Below are 18,731 nucleotides of genomic sequence, written 5' to 3'. Positions count from 1 at the left end.
ACTGTCATGGTCAAAAGATCGTGATCACCTATGTTATATGACAAGGCACATAATAATGTGGGAGTTTAGTTAAGGACTTCGTAGTTTGGTGCATCATTGGCCAATGGTTGTATACTTCTGCCTGGAATTTTGTAATGGTTCTTTGACTTGGAACAAGAGATGAATGGGAAGATGGGGTCTGTGATTCTTTGGCGTGTTACACTATAATTGTTTAGACTAGGTGTTCCCAGCCTGGGATTCATGGACTCCAGTTAATAGTAGGGGTGCATGTCATAAAAAAGGGTGGTAACACCTAGCTTAGACAAATTAAATGATTTGGTGGGGAAATGGGGGAGGGGTGGCCTGCTGTTTCCCAAAGAGGATAAGGAAATGTATAGAATAAAAGATTAGAATGTGATTTGCACCCACTGTGGTGTTGCACTTTAGTAAGTTCTAGCTTAGTATAACCAGATTACTGTGGGTGAAGGTATCTCATATGGCCACCTTGATGTTCTTTTAGAAGAGTTTACGTTTGATTCCTCTCAGCAGCCAGTTTCCTGTTTGTTTGTATTTTCATCTCCTGACCTTTCTGTGATTCTTGTTCATCCAGTTTACACCTTTGGCCTGTTATTCTCATATCACAACTTAAAGTAACATTCAAATGTAAGGTTACGTTAGCTATACTATTTAGCTTCACTTTAATAATTCTAATAGCTTGATTGTAAATCGTATTAGATAATTAACCATTTGTAGCACCTTAAACATGAAAAGTACCGTAGATTCCGGACTACAGAGTGCACCTGATTAAAAGCCGCAGGTGTCCCACGTTGTAATATGAGATATTTACACAGAAAGATATTACACGTGAGGATTTTTTAACTTTTAATTAAATCCGTATGGTAACATAAACAAATACATATTGCAAATGCTTTCTTTCAAACAGTGCCTGTAACACAGCTACTTTTAAATATACATACGTATCGGTAACACACAAATTACGTTGCGTATACTTTTTTACTGAACAGTGCACGAACAACATTCCAATATCTCCTAACGACTGGTAAAAAAATATATATATACTGCAGCCTACCAGGAAAAGTTATTGATCGTCTTCTTCATCTTCCTCCTGCACACTAAAACCATCAAAGTCCTTCAGTGTCCGAATTGAATAACCTCAGGATCTCGTCACTCACTTCAGTCTCTTCGTTGTCGCTCTCACTTGAGCGCACGCGGTCCTCTTCATCACGCAGCAGTCCAGCCTTTCGAAACCCGTTGGTGATGGTGGATGTTGTGACACGGCTCCACGCATTTAGGATCCACTGGCAGTCTTGAGTTAAAGATGCTCTTCGCATGCGTCCTGTTTTGGTAAAGGATTTCTTGCCGCTCGTCATCCAAGCCTCCCACTCAACGCGCAGCGCCACTTTAAATGCCCGGTTCACGCAGATGTCCAGTGGCTGCAAATACTTCGTGGTGCCCCCAGGAATCACAGCTGGAATTGAGTTTGTACTCTTGATGGCAGCTTTCACTGAACTTTCATTGTCAGCCGCTTAAAAATCACCATCGGTGGAAGTTTTAGTCTGGATGCTGTGCAGCTCAGAACACAAGTAAAATGCGTTCTCTCATGGCCACTTGTTTTCAGGGTGATGGACGAGTCGCCTTTTTTATTAACAGTCCAAGTGAGAGGCAGGTCAAACGTCAAAGGTACTTCATCCATATTTATGATATCATCTGGCCCAATGGAATTCTCCGCTATCTTTGTTTGAGTGAATGTGCGGAAGTTAGCAAGTTGTTCCTCGTGGTCGGGAGGGAGCTGCTGACACAGAGTCGTGCGTACCCTGACGTACAGGCCTTTTCGTCTCATAAATCTAAAACACCACGATGGCCCACCTCTAAAATCTTCGATTTTCATTTTGGTGGCGATTGCTTTAGCCTTCAGTCTGATCTGCACGGTGGAAACACCGCGGCCACTTGCTCTCTGTGTGTTAACCCAGTCTTCAAGAAAGTTTTCAAGTTCGGGCCATCTGCTATGATTACCTCTGAAAGCTTTTGTCGTCTTTTTGCATTGACTCAGTTCTTCACGCTGGCGTCTCCACCGTCTCACCATCGATTCATTTATGCCAAGATTATGTGCAGCAGCTCGATTTCCTTCTTCAACCGCCAGATTGATCGCCTTTAACTTAAAAGCTGCATCATATGCTTTTCTTCGAGTGTTTTCCATGTTGATGAGGGTGAGTACAAATGACTGATTTGCAATAATTTAATTGTGAAAGTGCGCTTGATTTATCGTACAATTTCATTGGACCTCTGTGAACTACTCATCAATTTTATTGGTCTACTGTTACGAGGCAAAATGTTTTTGGCGGCATGAAAAAAAAACATGCATTAGCCGCACCGTAGTATAGGCCGCAGTGTTCAAAGCGTGGGAAAAAAGTAGCGGCTTATAGTCCGGAATTTACGGTAGTCTTTTCTAATCTACAGTCGTCAAGCAATCGTTTTACAACTAATCCCACCCATCTCACACTTCCATCAATGTCCCCCTGTTCTACTATTGACCTATTTTCCAGGGGCATTTTATAGTGGCCTATTAATCCACTGCTTTGCACATCTTTGCAATATGGGGGGAAACTGGGACACCAGGGAAATCCATGTAGTTTCTGCAGGAATATGGAAACACTGTACATAGTGCCTGAGGTCAGGATTGAACCTGGTTCACAGCTCCACTCTTCTGTCTAACTGAAGAAAGTCTTGGATGGGTATGTGGTTTCAGTGATAGTTTGTCTTCAATTCAAAATACCAATGCAGTTCTTGGCAGTATAATTTTGAATTTCAACATTGGACTGATGAAATCTCCGCTTTCTCCTTCCACCCTTGATTTAATTCAGTGGATCAGATTGTGTAGGAATGTTAGGGAAGACCCAGATCCTAGTGTGTAAGAGATTAGCTGATGATTGTCAGGTGACATGTCCAGTTTGTTCACGTTTTGCCTGAGAAGTGAAGAAATGGTCTGTATTCTCTCTCCTTCAATCTTACTCCTGGACAGAGCGGACTGCAGATGAAAGAAGAGTATGACTTACTCTGTAGCATTTATTTATCAAATACTGCATACCATAATCCTCCGATGTAAGAGTGTGCTTGGGATACAGAGAGTGGCTAAGTGGCTATTGTTTGCCATGGGCTTGTATGCCTGGTCTTGTGACTGAATATGTTGGTGTTTTCAGAGGAATTGGTGAGGGAACTGGCAAAATTTTTATTCTCATGACTTACAGTTAATAACAGTCTTTTGTTACAGTAACCACGCTGGCCAGTGGAACCAGGTCTTCATACAGCCTGTTGCTGATGATGAATTGCGTGTGCCGGAGGATCAGGACCCCAAGGTGAGCAGCCATTACTTGTCAGTAGTTTCTTTCAGCTTGCTGCACTGCCCTCTCTTTCAGACATGTTAAAGTGTACTTGGTGTCATCTGCCCTGTTTGGCTTCAGATGGCATCTTGCAGATGGTGCACACTGCAGCTGATGTGCAGTGATTTTGAGGAGATGATTTTTGAGACGTGCTAGCAGGCAGTCGATTGGGATGACGCTTCCTGTAAGGTGTTTGAGTCAGAGAAAAGTACGGCACCTCTAACAGTATATTAAAAAAACAACTTTCCTCCCTTCTCTTGAACACTGAGGTCACCCCTCAACCTCTGACATTCCAGTGAGAATAAATCTAGCCTATCTAATCTTTCCTTATAAGTAAAGCCCTCCATTCCAAGCAGCATCTTGGTGAATTCTGAGTATTTGTCACACCATTGCTGTAGTGTGGGAACTAGAAATGCTCACAATACTCTACAAGTGTGGTGTACCCAATGTTTTGCACAAGTTGTAATATGACATCCCAACTAATGCTCATGGCATATGAACGTAAGTATATCAAATGCCCTTTTCATTATCCCATTCACCTGTGTCACCGCCTTCAGGAAACTATAGACTTGCAGACCAAGGAATCTCTGTACAGAGAAGGTCCCTGTTATTTACTATATATGTTGCACCAGAATTCCCAAAGTGCATTACTTGTTTGGATTAAATTCCATCTGCTACTGCAACTTCCTGGTTGAATGTTGAAGCTTAACTGGGTGTGTGGAGCTTATTCCATCACTCCTGATGTGCCTGTAGATGGTGGGAAAGCTGCGTGAAGTGGTAGAATGGTACTTACCACAAAATATTCAGTCCCTTACTTGATTAAAGTAGGTGTTTACTGAGTTGGTCCACTTTTCTGGTGACCAAATTCTGGTCAGTAATGGCTTTTCTGAGGTGTGGAGGGTATGGCTGTGCATATTATTAATGTATGTATATTAAGGGGAAGTAATTAGATTACTGTTGCTTTAAGAGATTTATTATCCAGTAGGCATTCAGTCTGTACATTCCTTGCCACTGACCAATTCAACTCAAAGCATTGTTAAGTCCTTGCTACCTCAGGTGTGGGCTGTATCACTATCTGACAAGTTGAGAATAGAACCGATTACCATGCAATCATCAGCTAACATATCTGATTCTGATTTTTCTCTCATTGCCAGTGTTGAGTACTACTGGAACACTGTGACTACAGGCAGATCTCATCCTGAAGGATGAATCTTTGGAGCAAATCAGGGATGTGTTGGAACCTGTGGACTTGGACCATATGGTATAGGAGCTGAGTTAGGCCATTAAGCCCATCAAATCTGCTCTGCTATTCAATCATTACTAATTTTAACCCCATTTTCCCTTTAACCCCTTTACTAGTCAAGAACTTATCAATTTCTGCCTTAAGTATATCCAATGACTTGGCCTGCACTGCAACATATTCCAAAGATTTACCATCCTCTGGCTTAAGAAATTCTCCATCATCTGAGTTTTAAAGGAACATCCTTTCATTCTGAGGCTGTCCCCTTGTATCCTAGACACTTAATTGAAGCATCTACTCCATGTCCACTATATCCACGCCTTTCAGTATCTGGTAGGTTTCAGTAAAGTCCACTTCATCCTTCTGAACTCAGAGTAGAGACCCAGAGCCTCAGTTGTGTATCCATGCCCAGATGGTAAATGGTAGGACATTGAAGAATGCAGTGGAACAGAGTGATCTAGGGATAATGGTGCATAGTTCCCTGAAGGTGGAATCTCATGTGGATAGGGTGATGAAGAAAGCTTTTGGTATGCTGGCCTTTATAAATCAGAGCATTGAGTTATAGGAGTTGGGATGTAATGTTAAAATTGTACATGGCATTGGTAAGGCCAAATTTGGAGTATTGTGTACAGTTCTGGTCACCGAATTATAGGAAAGATGTCAACAAAATAGAGAGAGTACAGAGAAGATTTACTAGAATGTTACCTAGGTTTCAGCACCTAAGTTACAAGGAAAGATTGAACAAGTTAGGTCTTTATTCTTTGGAGCGTAGAAGGTTGAGGGAGGACTTGATAGAGGTATTTAAAATTATGAGGGGATAGATAGAGTTGACGTGGATAGGCTTTTTCCATTGAGAGTAGGGGAGATTCAAACAAGAGGACATGAGTTGAGAGTAACATGTTTAAGGGTAACATGGGGGAATTTCTTTACTCAGAGAGTGGTAGCTGTGTGGAACGAGCTTCCAGTAGAAGTGGTAGAGGCAGGTTCAGTATTGTCATTTAAAGTAAAATTGGATAGGTATATGGACTGGAAAGGAATGGAGGGTTATGGGCTGAGTGCGGGTCAGTGGGACTAGGTGAGAGTAAGCGTTCGACACAGACTAGAAGGGCCAAGATGGCCTGTTTCCGTGCTGTAATTGTTATATGGTGATATGATTTGTGAAGAGACTTCAAAAGTGACTACATGTTTGTTAAATAATATGTGTCCTGGTTGCTCCACAGGAAACCTATCTGGAATACCTCTTTACTCCAGGTCGTTTTACACCTCAGGCTCTGCTAAAAGCTCTGCAGGTAATTGTTGGATTTGTGCCATTCATGTAAAATAAGTTCTATTTATTCACTGCCATTCTGGCAGGACTCCCCACTCAGTGTTCAGAAGGTGACTGAGTTGATATGTCCTGTGTTAAGGCAGAAATCACAAATCATTATCAAGCATTTGAATTCTAGAGTAAAAATGAACTTTTACGAAATCTATGTAACAAAATAATGTTGGGGAGATTACACTGTATCAAAATTCCTTCAGTAATTTAAAAAACGAATTGGAAACCTGTTAATAGAACAACAAATATTTTAAATACCAAAATACAAATATTCAATCTTGCCAGTCTGACCAGCATAGGGTGGAGAAATGAATTCCCAGTGTAGTGCTACACTGTGTAATCCCAGCCAGGGGCTCTGCATGGACTCCAGCAATGGAACAAAGTGTGCAGGCATCCTTTACAACTAATCCCAGGCTTGGAGCAGCTCCCTATACTTCCAGGGTTTACTTATCGAAAACCTTCTGAGTGCCAATTGTTCACATGATCAGGCAGGTGCCACTGCAGGTTTCTAGCATCTGTGTCATCTGCTTGATAAATTTGGCAATGTAATGGACATTGTTCTTCAAAGTGACTCATGAAACTAGAATCATTGATAGAAGTGATAAGGTGCCACATAAATGTAAATCTTTATTTTAAGCTCAAAGAGGAATGATCATGCATGAGCAGCTGTCAGCAACATCTCGATTGGTTGAATGTTGAACCCATACTCCAATGTTAGAAGTACTGCAAGATATTCTGTACTGAGTTTTCTTGGATCAAAATGATAGTAGTGATAGCACGATTTAGGAATGTACCCACATTTATAATATGGGATTCATGGCCGGGTTGGGGGTGCGCGTAGGGAAAGAAATAGTTTGTTGTGGGAAAATTGTGATATGGGAGCAGGGTTATAGTGCAATATGCCAAAACGTGGAGGGAGAAGCTGCAGTTTTCTAAGGGGGCTGTTCCTTCTGCTATAGAAACACAAGTGTGTAAAAGCACAGTCCTTATGTTTCAACAGCAGTCGTCACTAGAGGTCAGCATTTAGATCCCTCGGTAATGGCATTGTAATGTCTTAAGCAACACACGCAATGCTATAGGAACTCAGCAGGTCAGGCAGCATCTATGGAATTGAGTAAACAGTCGTTGTTGAGACCCTTCATCGGTACTAGAGAGCAAGGGCAGAAATCAGACTAAGAAGGTGGTGTGATGGGGGGGGGGGAGAAGTACAAGCTGGCAGGTAATACGTGAAACCAGGAGAGCAGGAGGAGCTGAAGTAAAGAGCTGGGAAATTGATTGGTGGTAGAGATAGAGGACTGGAAAAAAGAGAACCTGATAGGAGAGGACAGAAAATCAGGAAGGTGGAGGAGCTCCTGAGGGAGGTGATGGGCTGGTAAGGAAATGAAGTGAGAGGGAAACTGGGATGAGGAATGGTGAAGGAGTTTAGGGGTGTGTGACAATTACAGAAAATTCAAGAAATCGATGTTCATGCCATCAGTTAGGAGGCTACCCAGATGGAATATAAGTTGTTGCTCCTCCAACCCAAGTGTGACCTCAGCATGGTAGTAGAGGAGGGAATGAGAAGTAGAATTGAAATGGGTGGCTCAGGAAAATCCTGTTCTTTTGTGGCAGTTGGAGCAAAAATGCTCAATGAAGCAGTCTCCCAATCTATGTTAGGTCTCACCAATGTACAGGAAGCCACAGGAATGATAGTAACGCAACCTTCACTTGCATCTCCTCCATTTTGTGCACATCTGCCCTCGTCCTGTCCTTCCACAGCCACACCAAGGATAGGGTTCCTCTTGTTCTCATCTACCACCCCACCAGCCTCTGCATTCAGCACATAATTCTCCATAACTTCCGACTGCCATCTCAAATGGGATCCCACCACCAAGCACATCTCTTCCTTCCACCCCTCCCCTTCCACTTTTTTCAGGGATCGCTCCCTTGTCCACTCATCCCTCACCACTGATCTCCCTCCTGGTACCTTTGCAAGAGGAACAAGTGCCACACTTGCCCCTACATCACCATCCTCACTGACATTCAGGGCCCAGGTAGGCAAAACTTCACCTGAGAGTCTGAGGGCTGCTTCTCTATCAGTGAAAACCAGATGTAGATTGGGAGACTACTTCGTCAAGCACCTTCGCTCCATACGCCACAAAAAGCGGATCTCCCAGTGGCCACCCATTTCAATTCTTTTTCCCATTCCCACATGTCAGTCCATGGATGGCCTCATGTACTGCCACAATGAGGCCACTGTCAGGTTGGGGGAGCAACAACCTCCAACCTGATTGTAGGAACATCAATTTCTCAAATTTATGGTAATTGCCTGCTCCTCCCCATTTTCCTTCACCATTCCCCATATCTGTTTCCCTCTCTCACTTATCTCCTTACCTGCCCATCACCTCCCTCTGGTGCTCCAAACCCTTCCCTTATAACCATGGTGTTCTGTCCTCTCCTATCAGATTCTCCTTCTCCAGCCCTTTATCTCTCACCTACCAGCTTCCCAGCTCTTTACTTCACCCCCTCCCCCAGTTTCACTATTTACCTGACACCTTCCTCCCCTCCCGCCACCTTCTTATGCTGACATTCTCCCTCTCCTTCTCCCTGATGAAGGGTCACAGCACAAAATGTCAGCTGTTTACTTTTTTGTAAATGCTGAACAGTTGGCTGAGTTCCTCTAGTGATTTGTGTGTGTTGCTTTGGATTTCCAGCATCTGCAGATTTTCTCTATTGTAATGTCTTAAAGCTGTTGGACAAGTGATTTAATAACTTGGGCACCAGAGGGAGCTCACACTGCTCTTTAGAAATATGTTAATCTGAGAGCACAAACGTCTTTTTCCAAGTGCCTGGAGGATTTGCCTTGATTCTGTTACTGCATCCCAGGAACAATGAATCTCCCAGTTACTTATCCCAGCTCCCTCCCTGCTTAAACCTCTGAACCAATCTTCTCTTTGTGAGCCTCTGAAAACTCTTCACTGTCCATTCTGTTCTCCACTGAATTGCTCCTTGTTTCATTTCTTCCACAGTACCCGGTGAGCAGGTGGAAGAGGCTAGTTCCACTGCTTGTGCAAGTTGCAGGGTTGTACTCATTAAGGATATTGAGGTCACTTCAGTGAGTTAGTCTCAGAGTTATAGCAGGCCCAGCTAGAAGCTTGCTAGTGTAAAATTCACGAGAATGTGAACAACTTAGTCTTTTTAACTGGGTCCAGGTTTGAGCCAACTAAGCTAGTGCTATTGCCTAGGAACTGCTAGTTGTGTTTGTTCATTTCTGAGAATGATTACCCAAACCTTCAAACTAAAAACATAACTTTCACGCTGATTTTGTTTTGGATATGTCAATAATACTCCATGCCAAAAGACATTTGAGCTGTCTATCTTATTTACATATTTGAGACGTTTGTGTTACTGGTGAGATGAGCAGATCTTGTGTCACCCATGTGCTGCCGTTTTACTTGCTCCATATCTAAGCGAACAGTGTAAGGAGGCTTCAAATTATGGAAATCTGTTTATAGTCTCTGTCAGACTATAAACTATGCATTAATTTCCATCCAGTGAATAAATGAGCAACATTCACTTTTAAAACCCTGGGAGAAGTATGTCCTGTCATTCCCACATTTCAAAAATTCTTCAGAGTTATTGGCCATGTGGTGAAATTATGACTTATGCACTGAACTGGTAAAGGTGGCCTGACTATCGGTCATAGGGGTCTGGAAAATCACACAGGCTGCATTCCTATCTCCTACTACTCTGGCCATTGGTTTGGTTTCCTCTCAGATTAATCAGGGTGTCATATTGCTAACTGAATAAAATGGTCAGATTTATGGAATTATTCATATGTACTAAAACAATATTCTTTCTCATTATTACGTTAAATTCTGCTGTCTGATCCCTAATACCAACAGCACATCTGTGTAGGAAAAGGATCTAGTGCTTTCCTGGTGTATATGACAAATAAGCTTTCTTCAGGCTTCCAACTTGGTGCAGGTATCCCTAATGAAGATGGCAGAGTTTGTCATCGAAATGCTGGTTACTATCGATAACTGCACCCAACTGGAAGCCTGGGAAGAATTTATACATCTCTGTAACCTCTCATTTTCCTTCTGTGCAGTGTCTTTGTACCTTGATGCTGTTGTCAGTAGAAGCTGGTATAAACCCTGTTTGTGTGCCGTGAGCTAAAACAAATGTGACAAGCTTGCATCAGTTTGTGACTGAGGTTTTGACTTCCGTTGTTAATCTTTGATTCAGATATACTGCCGAGGGGCAGACAGAATCCTGGACCCGTCAATGGAGGGACTGAAGAAAGAAGTGACATTAGCTGTGGAAAATGCGGTAATGTTAGAAATGGTGGGGGGGCATATCAGGGTAATATCAGAATGACTTGCTCCTTTCATAGTTTCAGATCAGTCTGCAGGAGCTTAATTTGTAATAACTGGGGTGTGGCTATGTCACATAGTCAGTTCCCCTTCTTATTGCTGCATTCCTCCACCTTTCTGTAAAACAAAGCTGTCTTTCTCTAACTTAAACAGTTTATTGACTCCTAGCTAATCAATAGAGTTTCCTTGAACTAGGAGCAAGTAAACCTTGCATGTTCATGTTATTGTGCATTCGCGGAAATGCAGAGAGTTTTCCATGCATGGGGAAGGGATTATTTCCTTTGAAGCATCTAGGTACATCAACTTGAGATTGGTTCTCTTTTGACTTCAAGGCCCAAATGGGTTGTTTTATTCTAAATTGTTCTTGTGTTCAGATTCAGAACAATGTGACGGAGTATGAGTTCTCACAGGAGGTGTACCGTCAACTGCAAGTGGAGTTCTGGTCCAAGTTCTACGCCTGCTGCTTGCAGTACCAAGAGGCCTTAGCACGTCCCTTAGCATTGCTTGTCAATGATTGCACAAATATGGTGTGTCTGCTTAAAAAGGTGAGGGCTTGGTGATGGCTAGGAGCTGATTGGGTTCATAAACTTCTGTCCCAACCTCCACCATTAACAAGAGTTCATGGTTTAGTAGAGGCACTTAAAGGGTAATTAATTTTAATTCATATTGTGTGTTGTTACTATTAAATAGTAATGTATCCAGTCAAAAAGTTGTAATGTTTCAACATCAAGCTTATTGTATGTACAAGTATGCACATGCACAGGTACAGTGGGAAAACTCACAATAATATCAGCGTTCACAAGAAAAATATAAAGTAAATATAAGTTACACACAATTTGGGAAAATAAACTAAGTCCTTCTTTGTGCAATGATCAAAATGGTCAATGTGTTGCTAAACTGCAGTGTTTATGGGTTGTGCTGGTTCATTCAAGAACCAAATGGTTGGAGGGAAATAGCTGTTCTTGAATCTGGTCATGTGGGACTTGAGGTTTCTGAATCTGCTGCCAAGTGGTAGTTGTGAGAAGATGGAGTTGAGTCCTATTCCGGTAACTTGAGCAGAAATGTGGTAATGTGGTTTTGTGGTAATGTGGCTTTTGCACTAAGACCTCATTTGACTCCTCAGCTAAATAAGTAAAGATTTCATAGCAATATTCTGAAGAAATGCAGGACATTGAGCCGTTTTTTTTATCCTTCAGCATAAACCATCAAATCGGCTGATCTGGTTATTAATTTGCTGTTTATGGAGCTTGAATATGCAAATAGAATGTTGTAATGTGACACTTCAAAAATATTTAAACTAATCATCAGGCATACATAAAATAAGGTTCTTTATACCTATGTAACTCCCTGGGTCGCCTCAGGCTCGCTCAGCTCGTTCTCGTTTAGGGGGAGCAGCCTTCGGCCCCGCCAAACTGGGTAATCAGCTGGTGTGGATGCTGTGTGATGTCCCCGCCTCGCCCAAAAACAGACAGTACACCATATGCGATTAAATGAGTACAATTTATAAAGGTTACTATAACTAAGTGATTAATAACGATACAGTATATATGAAGAGAAAATTAAAGAAAAGGTGCCAAACTTATCAAAGTCCAAACCACTTCGTGCACAGCCGTTGGAGCTCAATTACTGAAGTCTTCTGGCCACCATTCGATCCCCTCCGAACTCCTCAACTCGCAGCTCAGGACCCTCCGAACTCCTCGACTCTCCCAACAGCTCAGGACCCTCCGAGTGGTCAACCAAGCACATCTAGCTTCATCCCCCCCCCTCCTCGGAGAATCTCCCGGCCTCGGACCCCCCTTTGGGGTCCGATCCTCGCCCAGCTTACAGCATTGCGTCCTCTCTCTCGACCCCCTCGCGCCGATCTGCCCAAAAGCCCGTCAACAAAAGCTTACAGACTCAGAAGAAAGAACATTAATCCCCATTTGGTTTACAAAGGAATACCATTCTCGTTATCAGTAAATTAGCATTCCTGCTAGTTAACAAAAAAGAAGAAACCCTCTTTACACCTATTAACTGTATTAATGAAGTGTGTGAATTTTGGCAAAGAAAAAAGCAATTCTGCTTTCTCCAATTAACCAAAGTATAGCTAGCCCTTGATCAGTGAGTCCTCTTGAGGCAATTTCTGCTTTGGAAAACTATGGATGGCTGTGGCACTAGTTCTGAAGTCAGTGAGTGCTGGCATCTGCCTCAGAAGTCAATCACAGGGCCTGGGTGTTGAGGGTACTCCTCACAGTTTAAAACTTTACAGTATTTTTTCCACTCGTACCACACATCTTGACGATATAAATCACATTTGAGTAATTATGGACATTGCAATTAATGGGAATTCAGGCATCAGTTGATCACATTTGATGCATCTGAGGTCATTACGCATGCTTTTAGTGGATGGATGTAACAGTCCCAAAAACAGTTTCTTCCATTAAAAGCTTTGGTTGCCAGGTTTTGGTTTTTAAAGCTTCAACATAAAAAAAGCCTTCAAAAACAATAATAAATGGGGCTTAAATGTGGAGCCATACTTGTACCCCAGCTGAGAATTGTAAATGTTGATGAGAATGGTCTGAATCTTATAGGCAGTAATTGTGACTGTTACTGATAAACTGTAGACCAGTAATTGAAGATGTTACTGAGACTGATTCCTTGACCTGTAATCATCACTTCGGGTGAGCATGAGCTGAATAGTCTGGGCCAATACTAGTAGGCATTGATGAGGATGCCATTGGTGCTCTAGACCAGTAAATGAGAGTGCTGGAGCATGGTATTCAAGATCTGACTGTTCCTTCTTTTGCAGGGGTTTATGTCTTTCATGTTCCCCTGCCTCACTATAGATCACCTCTACATGTCTTCTGATGAGGGACTTTTTCTAGAAGACGAGTGCTCCCTCACTGATGGTGAGTAGTAACACTGATGGTAGCCAGTTTTATTGACAATTCAAATAGTCCTTTAGATGCCACCCATCCATTCCCCTGTATGTTTACTTGCTCTGTGACTCTGGCTACAGTCTACTCATTCCTGAAGGTTTTCTTCAACTCTTCCCATGGCTACATTTTCATCTATCATGAGATATCTAGCAAGTTTATGCCAATGCCTCCACCTTCCAGTTTCCCTCTCTCACACCATCCTAACTTGAAAATAAGTTGCTAATCCTTCAGCATTGGACACAATTCCTAAAGCTCCCTATACATAACACTTCCACTGCTTTCTTCCTTCCTGCTTAACACACAAATGGCTCATTTTAGACTGTCAGCCTTTTTCTGTGCTAAGTTGTGTATGGTCACTCCTTCCTGTACCTGTTTTTGAATCTGCAAAGCTGTTCTTCTATGAGGGACAATTTAAGTTGATTTATTTGATTTAAAACTTAATCTCTCTGATTGAAAAAGATCAAGCCAGCTATAAACTGCTCCAAAGAGGGACTTTGTACAATGCTGAATAATTGACAATAATTACTACGTGGGTGAAGATGTGAGTAATGCAATCTAGGCAGCAAAGTGATTACTTTAGTATGAAATAAAGATTGTAGTTACCATTGATAACCCAGTGTCATTTAACACTGTAATGGACACCCTACCATATTAAAGAGCTAATCAGATGCCTTTTTGGTCTACTCTTTGGTAATCCAGAGATGCTGGTTCAAATTGCACCATGTCTGGAGTGAAATTTAAGTATAGTTCATTAAGAAAAACCATTAACGAAAGCAGTCTGATTCATAGTGATGGCCTTCAATAACCATATCCAGCAAGAAAGTCATCTGTGCCTTTCAGTTGTCAATTCTCCATCATCAGCATTAAGTATTACCATTGGCCAGGAATTTAGCTGCCATTACGAGCAGGTCAGAGGCTAAGGATTCTGAGATGAGTGATTTTTTTTTAACCTGCTGATGCCAAAAGCCAGTGTTGCACCTGAAGCTACAAGCCAGTGTGTGATAGAATATCATCTTCTTGTTCAAGTGAGAGTTGCTGTAGCTGCACTCGAGCTGGTCGTGGTCGAAGATGCAGCAGTTTGGTTGGCAGCCCAGCACCCAGTCTAAATGTTGATTCCCTTGCTATCGGTGCATAGGGTACCTGCAGTGGGTACAAGTTGGTTACTTGCCTGCATGACTCCGTCAGCACTTGCCAGATCTGTGACCCCTACCTCCTAGAAGGGCAAGGGCAGCAGGCACATGTGACCACCACTTCTACGAGCTCCCCCTCTGAGTGGATCTTGGGTGGGAGGTAGAAAGGAGCAGTGTGAAGTAAGGGAGACATGAATTTAGTAACAGTGGATGGGAGTTCTCAGAGTTGATAAGGTCACTGATGGTTTGGAGACAGTTTCCATGTCAGGCAGCTCACCACTACCTCCAAGGAGGTTAATGATAATCAATGTTTGCCTAATGATGTTGTGGTTCTGTAACTGTCATGAATCAACTTGGATAATTGCAGGTAACTGGATGGAATTGTGACCTGCTGAATAACTGACTCACTAGGCATTTAAGTAAAGGTGCCAGTGGCTTTCATAACAACACTGTCCTTGGAGTGAGTTGGTATCCAGCTCAAGTAAACTGGCTTGGAGATTAACAAGAATGTCATATGGTTAAGGCCTTGGGCTTGGAAATGAAAGCACAGTCTATCCCAGTGTTTTGTGCAGTTCATATCTGAGAATTCTAAACAGTAACTGGTGTTTCACCTCTGTTGGTTTTAAGGTTTATGTTTCACTTCCATGTGTGTCTAGGCCTTTTGTACACCTTAATGAGGTTAAAGTAAGGGCTGCTATCTGCAATACCTAAAAAGACTCTTTTCTTGTTCCCTTAGATCCAGATGTAGCACGGGACCTGCTTCAATTAGTGCAGTGTCTTAGACTGGTTGGAGACTCTATCACTATGGAAATGGCATCTTTAATGGACACGGCAGTGAGCCACCTACAGCCCCCTGAGAAAGCAGCAGAGCAGATTCTGGAGCACCTTCTGGCCAGAGACACGTGAGTAAGACCGGATGTCAGCATTGTACGGAATTCAGTAATACCCTTCAGAGGAAAAAGGTAAATTCTTGGAGAAAAGCTTTGTGGAATGAGTGGTGCGGATAAGATTGCTCTTCAAAATGGCCATCTCTATAATTTAATACTGAATTGTCTGATGAAAGGTTGAAACTCGTTCTTTGATGGTAAAAAGGTGCTGATTGTAGTCTGGTTAGGGATTTGTGAGGGACAGGTTGTAAATCATGAGCCTGATTGAATTCTTTACAGAAGTAACGAAGCAAGTAGATGAAGGTAGAGCAGTGGATATGATGCATATGGATTTTAGTAATGTGTTTGACAAGGTTTCCCATGTTGGCTCACTCAAATTCAGAAGCTGTGGGGTCCATGAAAATCTGGCTACATGGATTCAGAACTGGTTTTTCCACAGAAGGCAGAAGGTAAGTGCAGATGGAACGTATTCTGCCTGGAGGACCTGTGGTGTTCTGCAGGTAAGTGTTCTGGAGGCTTGCTTTTTGTGATTAGTAAGTTTGCATATGACCATGAAGGTTGGTGATGGTGTATAAGGTTGTCATAGGTCACAGTGGGATAAAGAGCTAGGCTGAAAAGTGGCGAGTGGTGTTCAAAATGGAGAAGTGTGTACCACTTCTCTTTGGAAGGTCAAATTGAAGGCAGTACACAAGATTAATGGCTGCATTCTTAACAGTATGGAGGAACAGTGATATCAGGATGCATAGATTCCTCAAAGTTGCCATCCAAGTTGATAGGGTCATTAAGAAGGCATGGAGTGTTGACCACTAGTTGGAGAATTGAATTCAAGAGCCACATGGTAATGGTGCTGCTCTGATTAGACCATACTTGGAGTGTTGTGTTCAGTTCCAGACACCTCATTAAAAGAATGTGGAAGCTTTAAAGGGGGTGCAGGGGAATTTGCCTGGATGCTGTCTGAATCATAGAACATGTCTTATGAGGAAAGGTTGAAAGGGCTAGGGAAGATGAGAGGTGACAATGGAAGTACACAAGGTGATAAGAGGCATGGAAAGAGTGGGCAATCAGCACCTTTTTCCCCAGGACAGCAGTGGCGTATCGAGAAGGCATAATTCTAAGATGATTGGAGGAAACTGTAGGGGGCATGTCAGAGGTAAGTTCTTTACACAGAGTGCTGGGTGCATGGAGCTTCCTGCCAGAGGTGGTGGTAGCATAGTCATTAGTGACACTTCAGAGGTTCTTATGTAAGCACATGGATGAAGGAAAAATGGAGGATAATATGAAAGCAGGGTTAGATTGATCTTGGAGTAGGCTAAAAGGTTCGCACCACGTCGTGGGTCGAAGGGTCTGTACTATTCTATGTTCTAATCGTATTTCTCTCATTTTTCATAGAGAGACACATCTGGAGCTGCAAAGTAAGCTACAGGATATCCATAACCCAGGGAACATAATCCAGCTGCTGCTGCGGGAAATGGACCTAGAGGGTGATCTGGAGCCAAGCACTGGTAGGGTGAAATTCAGAAGATCAGTGGATTCTGATCTGTGCCTGGCCATCTAGCAGTGCCTTTTCAGCTAGCATTTTTGGGGATGATTTTGGCATTGTGTGTGCTGTCCACTCGCTGACCAAAGTTCAGCTTTGGGATTGGACAATCTCTTTATTTCAGCTAGTATATAAACCAGTACACGTCCTCTCTGGGTTACAAATGATTGATTATTGGAGACTGGCAGAATGGATGGGGATGGATTTGCCAGTAACTGCAGATTGCAGACCTCTTTTTCTGAGTGGAAGTAAGCAATTTCTGCATACTTTTCCCCTCCAATTCCCCCATCTCCCCATCTCACTCGAACCAACTCATTGGGCCTTGGGCCACTGCCCATGCCTGCTCACCCCCCCCCCCCCCCCATCACTGCTGTTTCTGTGACCTCTCCTACATACTGTGCTCATTTCTGGGTTACAACAGTTCTCAAAAGTGCAATCCTGTCATAATCACAGAACTGCCTATGAAAGTGTTAATGATAGAGGTTTCCCATTGTGCTATCAAGTGTCACAGACGCTGCATGTTCAGATTTCATATTTCACTATAAAAGACAATTTGTCTACAGTTCTCTACCTCTGAAGTCAGAGCAAGGAAGTGTGAAGCCCAAGTGACTCTCCAGGTAACTGGATACTCGTTGCTTTGATCTGGCCTGGTGGTTCTGATGTCAGCTTGCTGCTGTTGTTGAAATAACTAGAAACCTCCCTTTCCCATGTGAAGATGCTGCTTGTATACTTGTTTCATGTCCTGGGCCAAGCTACTGTTTTATTCCTTTCCCTCAAAGGAACTTGAATAGTTTACCATTTGACTGCTGTGAGTCAGCTAAGGAATGTGTGTGTACTAGCTAGTCTATTCGGCATGTCTTTTATTTGCACAATGCTGATTTTTAACTGGGGTCCTTTTATGCAGACTTCTGTAGTCCTTGACGCTTGAATTACATTAACTTGTGCTACTTACCCATTGTGCTCTGTCTTAGAACTGAAACGTTTTTGATTTTGTTTGTTCTGATCTTCCAGACCAGTCCTTACGGATCCGAATGAATGTGGCCCAGTTTTATGGCAGCAATGTTGCCATTAATGTCATGTGCCAGTCTGCATACCACATATCCTTGACCCGTTTCCTTATCTGTCGTGACCTGCTGATTCTGCAGCAGCTAATGCTGCACCTTGGAGACAGTGTAAGTTGTTCTTCCAGCTGCAGAATATATCTCGAGCCTTTCAGACAGCTCTGTTTAAACCTTGAAATGATTCTTCCTTCGGTTTTTAATGTTCGGATACGAAAGTTTTGCTGCAGTTGTATTTCAGAATCAGAAATCAACATCAGCTTTATTATCACTGACATATTTTGTGAAATTAGCTGAAAGTAAATTTATTATCAAAGTACATATATGTCACCATATGCAATCCTGAGATTCATGTTCTTGCAAGCATTCATAGTAAATACCAGAAGCACAATAGAATGAATGAAAGATCATACCCAATAGGATAAGACAAGCAACCAATGTGCAAAAGTCAACAAACTGTGCAAAAGACAAAAAGAACAAAATAAATAAGCAATAGATATCAAGAATGAGATAAGAAACCTTGAAAATGAGTCTACAAGTTGCGGGAACAGTGGGAGGGGGGAGAAATGAATGAAGTTATTCCCTCTGGTTCAAGAGCCTGGTGGTTGAGGGGAGGGGTTGTTCTTGAACCTGGTGGTGGATCCTGAGGTTCCTCTACTACCTTCCTGATTACAGCAGTGAAAAGAGAGCATGGCCTGGATGGTCGGGGTCCTCTGATGGATGTTGCTTTCCTGGAAAGCACTCCATGTAAATGTGCTCAGTGTTGAGGAGGGCTTTACCCGTGATGGATTGGGCTGTTTGCTTTTGTAGGCTTTTCTATTCAAAGGCATTTGTGTTTCAATAGATAATAGGTGCAGGAATAGGCCATTCGGTCCTTTGAGCCAGCACCGTCACTCACTGTGATCATAGCT

At 42.6% G+C, this 18,731-nt stretch overlaps 1 protein-coding gene across 1 annotated transcript in view; it reads left to right on the top strand.

Annotated features, from left to right (window-relative positions):
- Window positions 1-18,731, top strand: part of nup160 (nucleoporin 160) — a 110,008-nt gene that overhangs the window by 45,453 nt on the left and 45,824 nt on the right. Inside the window, exons 10-17 of the mRNA XM_059976364.1 lie at window positions 3,269-3,353; window positions 5,838-5,906; window positions 10,163-10,246; window positions 10,665-10,835; window positions 13,079-13,178; window positions 15,075-15,240; window positions 16,615-16,727; window positions 17,774-17,934. Coding sequence (XP_059832347.1) covers window positions 3,269-3,353; window positions 5,838-5,906; window positions 10,163-10,246; window positions 10,665-10,835; window positions 13,079-13,178; window positions 15,075-15,240; window positions 16,615-16,727; window positions 17,774-17,934 — 949 coding nt within the window. The remainder of the gene's footprint in view (window positions 1-3,268; window positions 3,354-5,837; window positions 5,907-10,162; window positions 10,247-10,664; window positions 10,836-13,078; window positions 13,179-15,074; window positions 15,241-16,614; window positions 16,728-17,773; window positions 17,935-18,731) is intronic.

This window comes from Hypanus sabinus, chromosome 7 (assembly GCF_030144855.1).
Source record: "Hypanus sabinus isolate sHypSab1 chromosome 7, sHypSab1.hap1, whole genome shotgun sequence".
Lineage (NCBI taxonomy): Eukaryota > Metazoa > Chordata > Chondrichthyes > Myliobatiformes > Dasyatidae > Hypanus > Hypanus sabinus.
The sequence above is the reverse complement of the archived record's forward strand: the minus strand, read 5'-3'. Positions and strand labels throughout refer to the sequence as shown.